The following is an 11,894-nucleotide window of genomic DNA, read 5'->3' on the forward strand; positions in this document are numbered from 1 at the left end:
TTTTGATATGAGTGTCTTTAGTTTATTTATCATCAACTGATTTTCCATAGAGGAATATATAAGCGTAATTAGAATACTATGCCGTAGTTTTCAGACCACTGGCTTAATCCTAAAAGGCTCGTTGTCTCAGGTTATACAATGTAAACGAATCATTTGTATCAGTTTTAACGTGCTCTCGAAACCCAGCACCTTCGTTCCCCCCACTTGCATTTCTCACACAACTCAGGCTTGTGTGGCTTTGCTATAGTAGTGTCTTCTCCATCCCGACGATTGTCAACATATGTTCCATCAATTAACGCCAGGCATCTGAAATAATTTAAACCACATAAACATAGCAATCACAATTACCACTTCAACATATAATTGTTAAGTTTTGTTTGTGCACAGACCTTCTGATGTAAAATATTTCATTTTAGCTGGAATTAATTTTCACTGAAAAGACATTCTAGCATTTTGTATGAAGTTTATTGTCACTGATTGTTAATGAGTTGAATGTAAAATATAGAAAAAAAAAGTATTTTCAGTGTATATTCAAATACGGACCAACACCGGAAGCATTGTGATGGGAGTAAGGACTACATTCATAACTTCCATATTGGTTGGATATGTGGTCGTCATAGAGAGGGGGACGTGACTTATACCATTTCTCAATATAAGTGTAACACAACACATTCGATTGTATAATGCGACCTCAGTCAGATCACTGTGGTCCTCCGAAGTGGGGGGCAAGGGTTATTTTCGTTCAACGTAATTGCAATATTTTTTGTTCGTACAACGTAAATTGAAAAAATAAATTCCGTAATTCTGTAATCACAGGCTAGACGTACAACGTAATCAATCAAATATTTTTTTCGTACACTGTAAAAATGTGCATTTTTTCTCGGTACGTACAAGAATTTACATCCAAATAAAAAAAATCGTAAAGAAAAATCCAGGGAAATTACATTTTCGAAACTGTAAAACGACTAGATGACACAATTCACTGCAAAATTCAATTTTCACTGTAAACTGTAAAAACGTCTATTTTTCCTTGCAAATTGTAAAAAGCCCTTTTTATTTCATGTAAAACTGTACCAGCTACCCCTTGCCCCCCTGTCCGAAGGATACCGTGAACATAACTTTAACCGTCTTGTCTGATTATACCTATTGACTAAACATAATAATATACCTGATAAGTGCGATTTCAATCATTCTGGCCAGTTCGTCTGGGCTGAAGTGCATTCTTTCTGTTTGTCCGCAAGATTTACATTTCTGTTGCCAGAATTTACTTATCCTTCGTTGTTGGAAATCTATCGTTATCCACCCAAGATGAGAGCCCCATGACTTTCCACATGTTTTACGTGAACAACGAGAATGTGCGTTTCCACGTACGTTCTGTAATTTATATTTCCCGTCAATATCACTTGGATACACGTTATACTCTTGCATGGCGTTGCGTATTATCGCAGCCATGTTAGTTCTTTTTTGCAATAAATCTGAAAAGAATGCATTGAAACGAGTTGTGAGAGTTGAAAGCATTACAGTGACATTATCACCACGTGCCGCGCGGAGCGCTCTTCATGGTTTGGGTTTTACGTGACGATTACGCGTGACGTCACGCGTTTGTGCGTCGATGTCATCGAATCCTGGGAACGTCTATGCGTACGTGTAAACAGATCAGCCGATTCCACGTAAGGTGAGAACGCGTGCATTTATATTCCGTTTGGAGAAGAAAAGTGTATACGTTCAGTGATTTTTTCATATCAGCTGTATGTGGGATTACATTGTCACAATATTCACTGCATAATTCATAATTTTATATGAAACTGACCCCAAAAAAACGAAGACTACGTTGGTCGTCAAGGACCGAACGACTACCCTACTTGAGTAGTTGACTATTAAAGCAAGTCACTTGCCGCTTCGCCTCACCAAAGCTTATCAGCACAAACAGCGCTGTATGTTGTAGTGTACGAGACTACGTTACTACCAGGCTTTAGTTAGTTGAAGGTATGGAAGGAGTCACCGGCGGTAATGTGATGAATTTGTTTTTGCGTATCTGTTAATCGACTTAATTAGCTGATTACTAGCGAATGGAGGTGTTATATCTGTCATCGTTTAGGCAGGCGAGGTCCTGGACGGAACTCGACTCAGTGATTTGGAACTAATTACGAGATAACCGTCGCTATTCGGACTACTATTTCTGACAGTTAGTATTCGTAGTTATTAATGTAGTGAACGATTAATCAAAAGATATGACGTGTTCAGTACTTCAGTGTGATTGGCTGTATGCAGGTCGAATGTGTGAAGGTTACGCTCTAGAGTCTTTTTACTGCTCTGTAATTGGTTAAGGTTTTGAAAATGAATAAAGTTGTTTTAGTTGGTCTTAGCGAGTACACGAGGAGAGACGCAGTCCTGGAGAGTCATGGGGAGTCTTGACGCAATCTAGAGAGTCTTGAGTCAGCCTTGCAATAGTCTTGGGGACCTTTTCCCCAGGGCGCTGTGTCTTATAGAGTACTCGACTGACCGACTAAGACGAGAGTTGAAACGTATTTTGTTGTGTGCGTCTTATTTGACTGTAAAGTTTAACTGACTTTCCCGGTCCCGTACCTCAAGGGGACGAGATAAAGAGACGAAACGATATTTCCCCCTGACACATGTGGAGAACCCTAGAGGAGAAGAATTTACCCCTGATAGTAATTTGTGCAAGTCACGTCTAGGTCAAACCTCATACTTGTGATTTACATTAAGAGAGCGCATTGGATTATGGGAAAATTTATGTTTATCAACACAAATGTCGCACATGACGACCACCGCCTTTAACATAGAATCCTACACAGAAAGCCAAATTTGAAATTCTCATCATTTGTCACGAGGAAAATGAAATAAAAATATGGGGGTCACCGTACTCGGTTCGGAGAAACACGGTGTACAGAATAGAGTGAAAATAGCATGCTTTCCCTGTTTTATGGCATTTCACATTTGTTTCATATGGAACGGATAAGACACGATGGACTAAGACATGTCACATTTTCCAAAATAGACAAAATTCAATTCCGATGATTATACAAATATACATGTTGTCTGATTCGCCCCTACGTCACTGTATAGACTAGTAATACAACTCGACCTTTGCTCCCATATTGGTATACGTCAACCACGCGCTACATGCATGCCCACAAACCTCGACTAATAAAAATATAATGCAATTTTGCACAAATGTATTGATCAACATAATCTTTGGGATTATCACCTAAAATGTAATTTTTTTAATAACGCCAGAAAGAAAACCCCGAATTCCAATGTACGTCACTATATTGCAGCTGTAATTTTTTAATACACAATACGTAATAATTTATGTCTCACCGACAATGAAAAACTGGCAGGTCAATCAGTAAGCGCATTGGCTTATATTATTTTGTACATATAACAGCGATAGGACTCAAGGACGCCTGCACGCTGAAAAGTAAACGGGTTTCAGTGCTCGGTAAACGCGTGTTACCCCTCAACTTACCTCATACGTTCAAAATCCCCTGCCGTAGCAACCCGGTAGAAAGATAGGTGTTTATTATCGGATAAGACGTCTACTGACTGAACAACAATCGACTATATTGCGTTATATACTGTGTCGCTCGGGCGAGTCATTTCCGGAAATTCGTTGAGATAATATTACCTAGAAACTCGTTTCTCGCAACCGACGCCCTCTTTATCTGTAAATAATGATGGGTTTTTCGAACAATCGATATGTAACTAAATGTACACATCATATTTTATAAATAGACATGTTTCATAAATAGATAGCATGTGTAGTGACACTTCCGGGTTAATCAAACTATGTCTGCCATTTCATTTGAATAAAATATGTAAAATTATAACATGAACCTTACTTGTATACTGTCGATGAATGGCATACGTATTACGCTGTTGACCAAGCCCCTCAGTGTTAAGAGCCATAGTGCTGGATCGCCACAGCGCGGAGGTGTTCGGTCATGGTATCTACATCGTGTTTATGGAATACGGTGAACCATAACTACAAATTCGGCAATATTGTACGACTGTCTTGGATCTTATAGGATTTGTTCCGCGATGTTATACGATTGTCGTGGATGTTATACGATTGGTTCCGCGATGTTATAAGATTGTCGGAGATGTTATACCTTTGGTTCCGCGATGTTTTACGATTTTCGGGGATGTTATACCTTTGGTTCCGCGATGTTATATAATTGTCGGGGATGTTATACCTTTGGTTCCGCGATATTTTATACTCAGAAAAGCCGTGCATCATTAGTTTGTATCCAGCCTTCCACGTGTTATCCAATCTAGATTCTCATTGGTCAAGGCTGCAATAGTTACACTATGTTTGTTTTTTTACGATTGTCGGAGATGTTATACCTTTGGTTCCGCGATGTTATACGATTGTCGGGGACGTTATACGATTGGTTCCGCGATGTTATACGATTGTCGTGGATGCTATACGTTTGGTTCCGCTATGTTATATGATTGTCGGGGATGTTATACCTTTGGTTCCGCGATGTTATGCGATTGTCGGGGATGTTATACCTTTGATTCCGCGATGTTATATGATTGTCGGGGATGTTATACCTTTGGTTCCGCGATGTTATACGATTGTCGTGGATGTTATACGATTGGTTCCGCTATGTTATATGATTGTCGGGGATGTTATACCTTTGGTTCCGCGATGTTATACGATTGTCGGAGATGTTATACCTTTGGTTCCGCGATGTTATACGATTGTCGGGGATGTTATACCTTTGGTTCCGCGATGTTATACGATTGTCGGGGATGTTATACCTTTGGTTCCGCGATGTTATACGATTGTCGGGGACGTTATACGATTGGTTCCGCGATGTTATACGATTGTCGTGGATGCTATACGTTTGGTTCCGCTATGTTATATGATTGTCGGGGATGTTATACCTTTGGTTCCGCGATGTTATGCGATTGTCGGGGATGTTATACCTTTGATTCCGCGATGTTATATGATTGTCGGGGATGTTATACCTTTGGTTCCGCGATGTTATACGATTGTCGTGGATGTTATACGATTGGTTCCGCTATGTTATATGATTGTCGGGGATATTATACCTTTGGTTCCGCGATGTTATACAATTGTCGGAGATGTTATACCTTTGGTTCCGCGATGTTATACGATTGTCGGGGATGTTATACCTTTGGTTCCGCGATGTTATACGATTGTCGGGGATGTTATACCTTTGGTTCCGCGATGTTTTACGATTGTCGGAAATGTTATACCTTTGGTTCCGCGATGTTATATGATTGTCGGGGATGTTATACCTTTGGTTCCGCGATGTTATACGATTGTCGGGGATGTTATACCTTTGGTTCCGCGATGTTATACGATTGTCGGGGATGTTATACCTTTGGTTCCGCGATGTTATACGATTGTCGGGGATGTTATACCTTTAGTTCCGCGATGTTTTACGATTGTCGGAGATGTTATACCTTTAGTTCCGCGATGTTTTACGATTGTCGGAGATGTTATACCTTTGGTTCCGCGATGTTATATGATTGTCGGGGATGTTATACCTTTGGTTCCGCGATGTTATACGATTGTCGGGGATGTTATACCTTTGGCTCCACGATGCTATACGATTGTCGGGGATGTTGTACGATTGGTTCCGCGATGCTATACGATTGTCAGGGATGTTGTACGATTGGTTCCGCGATGCTATACGATTGTCGGTGATGTTATACCTTTGGTTCCCCGATGCTATACGATTGTCGGGGATGTTGTACGATTGGTTCCGCGAAGCTATACGATTGTCGGGAATGTTGTACGATTGGTTCCACGATGCTATACGATTGTCGGGGATGTTATACGATTGGTTCCGCAATGTTATACGATTGTTGGGGATGTTGTACGATTGGTTCCACAATGCTATACGATTGTCGGGGATGTTATACGATTGGTTCCGCAATGTTATACGATTGTTGGGGATGTTGTACGATTGGTTCCACGATGCTATACGATTGTCGGGGATGTTATACGATTGGTTCCGCAATGTTATATGATTGTTGGGGATGTTGTACGATTGGTTCCGCGATGTTATACGATTGTCAGGGATGTTATACCTTTGGTTCCGCGATGTTATACGAATGTCGGGGATGTTATACCTTTGGTTCCGCGATGTTATACGATTGTAGGGGATGTTATATCTTTGGTTCCGCAATGTTATACGATTGTAGGGGATGTTATACCTTTGGTTCCGCGATATTATACGATTGTCGGAGATGTTATACCTTTGGTTCCGCGATGTTATACGATTGTAGAGGATGTTATACCTTTGGTTCCGCGATGTTATATGATTGTCGGGGATGTTATACCTTTGGTTCCGCGATGTTATATGATTGTCGTGGATGTTATACGATTGGTTCCGCTATGTTATATGATTGTCGGGGATGTTATACCTTTGGTTCCGCGATGTTATGCGATTGTCGGGGATGTTATACCTTTGGTTCCGCGATGTTATATGATTGTCGGGGATGTTATACCTTTGGTTCTGCGATGTTATATGATTGTCGTGGATGTTATACGATTGGTTCCGCTATGTTATATGATTGTCGGGGATGTTATACCTTTGGTTCCGCGATGTTATACGATTTTCGGGGATGTTATACCTTTGGTTCCGCGATGTTATACGATTGTCGGGGATGTTATACGATTGTCGGGGATGTCATACGATTGGTTCCGCAATGTTATACGATTGACAGGGATGTTATACAATTGGTTCTGCAATGTTATACGATTGACAGTGATGTTATACAATTGGTTCCGCAATGTTATACGATTGACTGGGATGTTATATAATTGGTTCCGCGATGTTAAACGATTGTCAGGGATGTTATAACTTTGGTTCCGCGATGTTATACGAATGTCGGGGATGTTATACCTTTGGTTCCGCGATGTTATACGATTGTCGGAGATGTTATACGATTGTCGGGGATGTTATACGATTGGTTCCGCAATGTTATACGATTGACAGGGATGTTATACAATTGGTTCCGCGATGTTATACAATTGTCGGGGATGTTGTACCTTTGGTTCCGTGATGTTATATGATTGTCGGGGACGTTATACGATTGGTTCCGCGATGTTATACGATTGTCAGGGATGTTATACCTTTGGTTCCGCGATGTTATACGATTGTCGGGGACGTTATATGATTGGTTCCGCGATGTTATACGATTGTCAGGGATGTTATACCTTTGGTTCCGCGATGTTATACGAATGTCGGAGATGTTATACCTTTGGTTCCGCGATGTTACACGATTGTCGGAGATGTTATACGATTGTCAGGGATGTTATACGATTGGTTCCGCAATGTTATACAATTGACAGTGATGTTATACAATTGGTTCCGTAATGTTATACGATTGACTGGGATGTTATACAATTGGTTCCGCGATGTTATACGATTGTCGCGGATGTTGTACCTTTGGTTCCGCGATGTTATACGATTGTCGGGGACATTATACGATTTGTTCCGCGATGTTATACGATTGCCAGGGATGTTATACCTTTGGTTCTGCGATGTTATACGAATGTCGGGGATGTTATACCTTTGGTTCCGCGATGTTATATGATTGTAGGGGATGTTATACGATTGGTTCCGCGATGTTATATGATTGTTGGGGACGTTATACGATTGGCTACCCGATGCTATACGATTGTCGGGGATGTTATACGATTGGTTCTGCGATGTTATACGATTGTCTGGGATGTTATACGATTGGCTCTGCGATGTTATACGATTGGCTCTGCGATGTTATACGATTGGTTCTGCGATGCTATACGATTGTCGGGGATGTTATATGATTGGTTCTACGATGCTATACGATTGTCGGGGATGTTATACGATTGTCTCAACGATGTTATACGATTGTCGGGGATGTTATACGATTGGTTCCGCGATGTTATATGATTCTCGGGGATGTTATACGATTGGTTCCGCGATGCTATACGATTGTCGGGGATGTTATACGATTGGTTCCGCGATGCTATACGATTGTCAGGGATGTTATACGATTGGTTCTGCGATGTTATACGATTGTCGGGGATGTAATACGATTGGTTCCGCGATGTTAAAGAATTGTTAAGGATGATGTACGATTGGTTCCGCGATGCTGTATGATTGTCGGGGATGTTATACGATTGGTTCTGCAATGTTATACGATTGACAGGGCTGTTATACAATTGGTTCCGCAATGTTATACGATTGACAGGGATGTTATACAATTGGTTCTGCGATGTTATACAATTGTCGGGATGTTGTACCTTTGGTTCCGCGATGTTATACGATTGTCGGGGACGTTATACGATTGGTTCCGCGATGTTATACGATTGTCAGGGATGTTATACCTTTGGTTCCGCGATGTTATACGAATGTCGGGGATGATATACCTTTGGTTCCGCGATGTTATACGATTGTCAGAGATGTTATACGATTGTCGGGGATGTTATACGATTGGTTCCGCGATGTTATACGATTGTCAGGGATGTTATACCTTTGGTTCCGCGATGTTATACGAATGTCGGAGATGTTATACCTTTGGTTCCGCGATGTTATACGATTGTCGGAGATGTTATACGATTGTCGGGGATGTTATACGATTGGTTCCGCAATGTTATACAATTGACAGTGATGTTATACAATTGGTTCCGTAATGTTATACGATTGACTGGGATGTTATACAATTGGTTCCGCGATGTTATACGATTGTCGCGGATGTTGTACCTTTGGTTCCACGATGTTATACGATTGTCGGGGACATTATACGATTGGTTCCGCGATGTTATACGATTGCCAGGGATGTTATACCTTTGGTTCCGCGATGTTATACGAATGTCGGGGATGTTATACCTTTGGTTCCGCGATGTTATATGATTGTAGGGGATGTTTTACGATTGGTTCCGCGATGTTATATGATTGTTGGGGACGTTATACGATTGGATACCCGATGCTATACAATTGTCGGGGATGTTATACGATTGGTCCCGCTATGCTATACGATTGTCGGGGATGTTATACGATTGGTTCTGCGATGTTATACGATTGTCTGGGATGTTATACGATTGGCTCTGCGATGTTATACGATTGTCGGGGATGTTATACGATTGGTTCTGCGATGCTATACAATTGTCGGGGATGTTATATGATTGGTTCTACGATGCTATACGATTGTCGGGGATGTTATACGATTGTCTCAACGATGTTATACGATTGTCGGGGATGTTATACGATTGGTTCCGCGATGTTATATGATTCTCGGGGATGTTATACGATTGGTTCCGCGATGCTATACGATTGTCGGGGATGTTATACGATTGGTTCCGCGATGCTATACGATTGTCAGGGATGTTATACGATTCGTTCCGCGATGTTATACGATTGTCGGGGATGTAATACGATTGGTTCCGCGATGTTAAAGAATTGTTAAGGATGATGTACGATTGGTTCCGCGATGCTGTATGATTGTTGGGGATGTTATACGATTGGTTCTGCAATGTTATACGATTGACAGGGATGTTATACAATTGGTTCCGCAATGTTATACGATTGACAGGGATGTTATACAATTGGTTCCGCGATGTTATACAATTGTCGGGATGTTGTACCTTTGGTTCCGCGATGTTATACGATTGTCGGGGACGTTATACGATTGGTTCCGCGATGTTATACGATTGTCAGGGATGTTATACCTTTGGTTCCGCGATGTTATACGAATGTCGGGGATGTTATACCTTTGGTTCCGCGATGTTATACGATTGTCAGAGATGTTATACGATTGTCGGGGATGTTATACGATTGGTTCCGCAATGTTATATGATTGTCGGGGATGTTATACCTTTGGTTCCGCGATGTTATGCGATTGTCGGGGATGTTATACCTTTGATTCCGCGATGTTATATGATTGTCGAGGATGTTATACCTTTGGTTCCGCGATGTTATACGATTGTCGTGGATGTTATACGATTGGTTCCGCGATGTTAAAGAATTGTTAAGGATGATGTACGATTGGTTCCGCGATGCTGTATGATTGTCGGGGATGTTATACGATTGGTTCTGCAATGTTATACAATTGACAGGGATGTTATACAATTGGTTTCGCAATGTTATACGATTGACAGGGATGTTATACAATTGGTTCCGCGATGTTATACAATTGTCGGGATGTTGTACCTTTGGTTCCGCGATGTTATACGATTGTCGGGGACGTTATACGATTGGTTCCGCGATGTTATACGATTGTCAGGGATGTTATACCTTTGGTTCCGCGATGTTATACAATTGTCGGGATGTTGTACCTTTGGTTCCGCGATGTTATACGATTGTCGGGGACGTTATACGATTGGTTCCGCGATGTTATACGATTGTCAGGGATGTTATACCTTTGGTTCCGCGATGTTATACGAATGTCGGGGATGTTATACCTTTGGTTCCGTGATGTTATACGATTGTCAGAGATGTTATACGATTGTCGGGGATGTTATACGATTGGTTCCGCGATGTTATACGATTGTCAGGGATGTTATACCTTTGGTTCCGCGATGTTATACGAATGTCGGAAATGTTATACCTTTGGTTCCGCGATGTTATACGATTGTCGGAGATGTTATACGATTGTCGGGGATGTTATACGATTGGTTCCGCAATGTTATACAATTGACAGTGATGTTATACAATTGGTTCCGTAATGTTATACGATTGACTGGGATGTTATACAATTGGTTCCGCGATGTTATACGATTGTCGCGGATGTTGTACCTTTGGTTCCGCGATGTTATACGATTGTCGGGGACATTATACGATTGGTTCCGCGATGTTATACGATTGCCAGGGATGTTATACCTTTGGTTCCGCGATGTTATATGAATGTCGGGGATGTTATACCTTTGGTTCCGCGATGTTATATGATTGTAGGGGATGTTTTACGATTGGTTCCGCGATGTTATATGATTGTTGGGGACGTTATACGATTGGCTACCCGATGCTATACGATTGACGGGGATGTTATACGATTGGTCCCGCTATGCTATACGATTGTCGGGGATGTTATACGATTGGTTCTGCGATGTTATACGATTGTCTGGGATGTTATACGATTGGCTCTGCGATGTTATACGATTGTCGGGGATGTTATACGATTGGTTCTGCGATGCTATACAATTGTCGGGGATGTTATATGATTGGTTCTACGATGCTATACGATTGTCGGGGACGTTATACGATTGGTTCCGCGATGTTATACGATTGTCAGGGATGTTATACCTTTGGTTCCGCGATGTTATACGAATGTCGGGGATGTTATACCTTTGGTTCCGCGATGTTATACGATTGTCAGAGATGTTATACGATTGTCGGGGATGTTATACGATTGGTTCCGCAATGTTATATGATTGTCGGGGATGTTATACCTTTGGTTCCGCGATGTTATGCGATTGTCGGGGATGTTATACCTTTGATTCCGCGATGTTATATGATTGTCGAGGATGTTATACCTTTGGTTCCGCGATGTTATACGATTGTCGTGGATGTTATACGATTGGTTCCGCTATGTTATATGATTGTCGGGGATGTTATACCTTTGGTTCCGCGATGTTATACGATTGTCGGGGATGTAATACGATTGGTCCCGCGATGTTAAAGAATTGTTAAGGATGATGTACGATTGGTTTCGCGATGCTGTATGATTGTCGGGGATGTTATACGATTGGTTCTGCAATGTTATACAATTGACAGGGATGTTATACAATTGGTTTCGCAATGTTATACGATTGACAGGGATGTTATACAATTGGTTCCGCGATGTTATACAATTGTCGGGATGTTGTACCTTTGGTTCCGCGATGTTATACGATTGTGGGGGACGTTATA

The 11,894-nt window shown here is 41.4% G+C and overlaps 1 protein-coding gene across 1 annotated transcript; it reads right to left on the minus strand.

Moving 5' to 3' along the window:
• On the minus strand, positions 1–3,630 carry LOC102806637 (uncharacterized). Its single transcript, XM_006819893.3, has 3 exons — positions 3,491–3,630; positions 1,169–1,475; positions 1–306 (listed from the first exon to the last, which is right to left on the minus strand). The coding sequence occupies exons 2-3, from the start codon at positions 1,450–1,452 to the stop codon at positions 165–167; spliced, it is 426 nt and encodes a 141-aa protein (XP_006819956.1). The 5' UTR covers positions 1,453–1,475; positions 3,491–3,630; the 3' UTR covers positions 1–164.
• Between the last annotated feature and the right edge of the window lie 8,264 nt (positions 3,631–11,894).

This window comes from Saccoglossus kowalevskii, chromosome 9 (genome assembly GCF_978046115.1).
Source record: "Saccoglossus kowalevskii chromosome 9, keSacKowa6.1, whole genome shotgun sequence".
NCBI classification, from domain to species: Eukaryota; Metazoa; Hemichordata; class Enteropneusta; family Harrimaniidae; genus Saccoglossus; species Saccoglossus kowalevskii.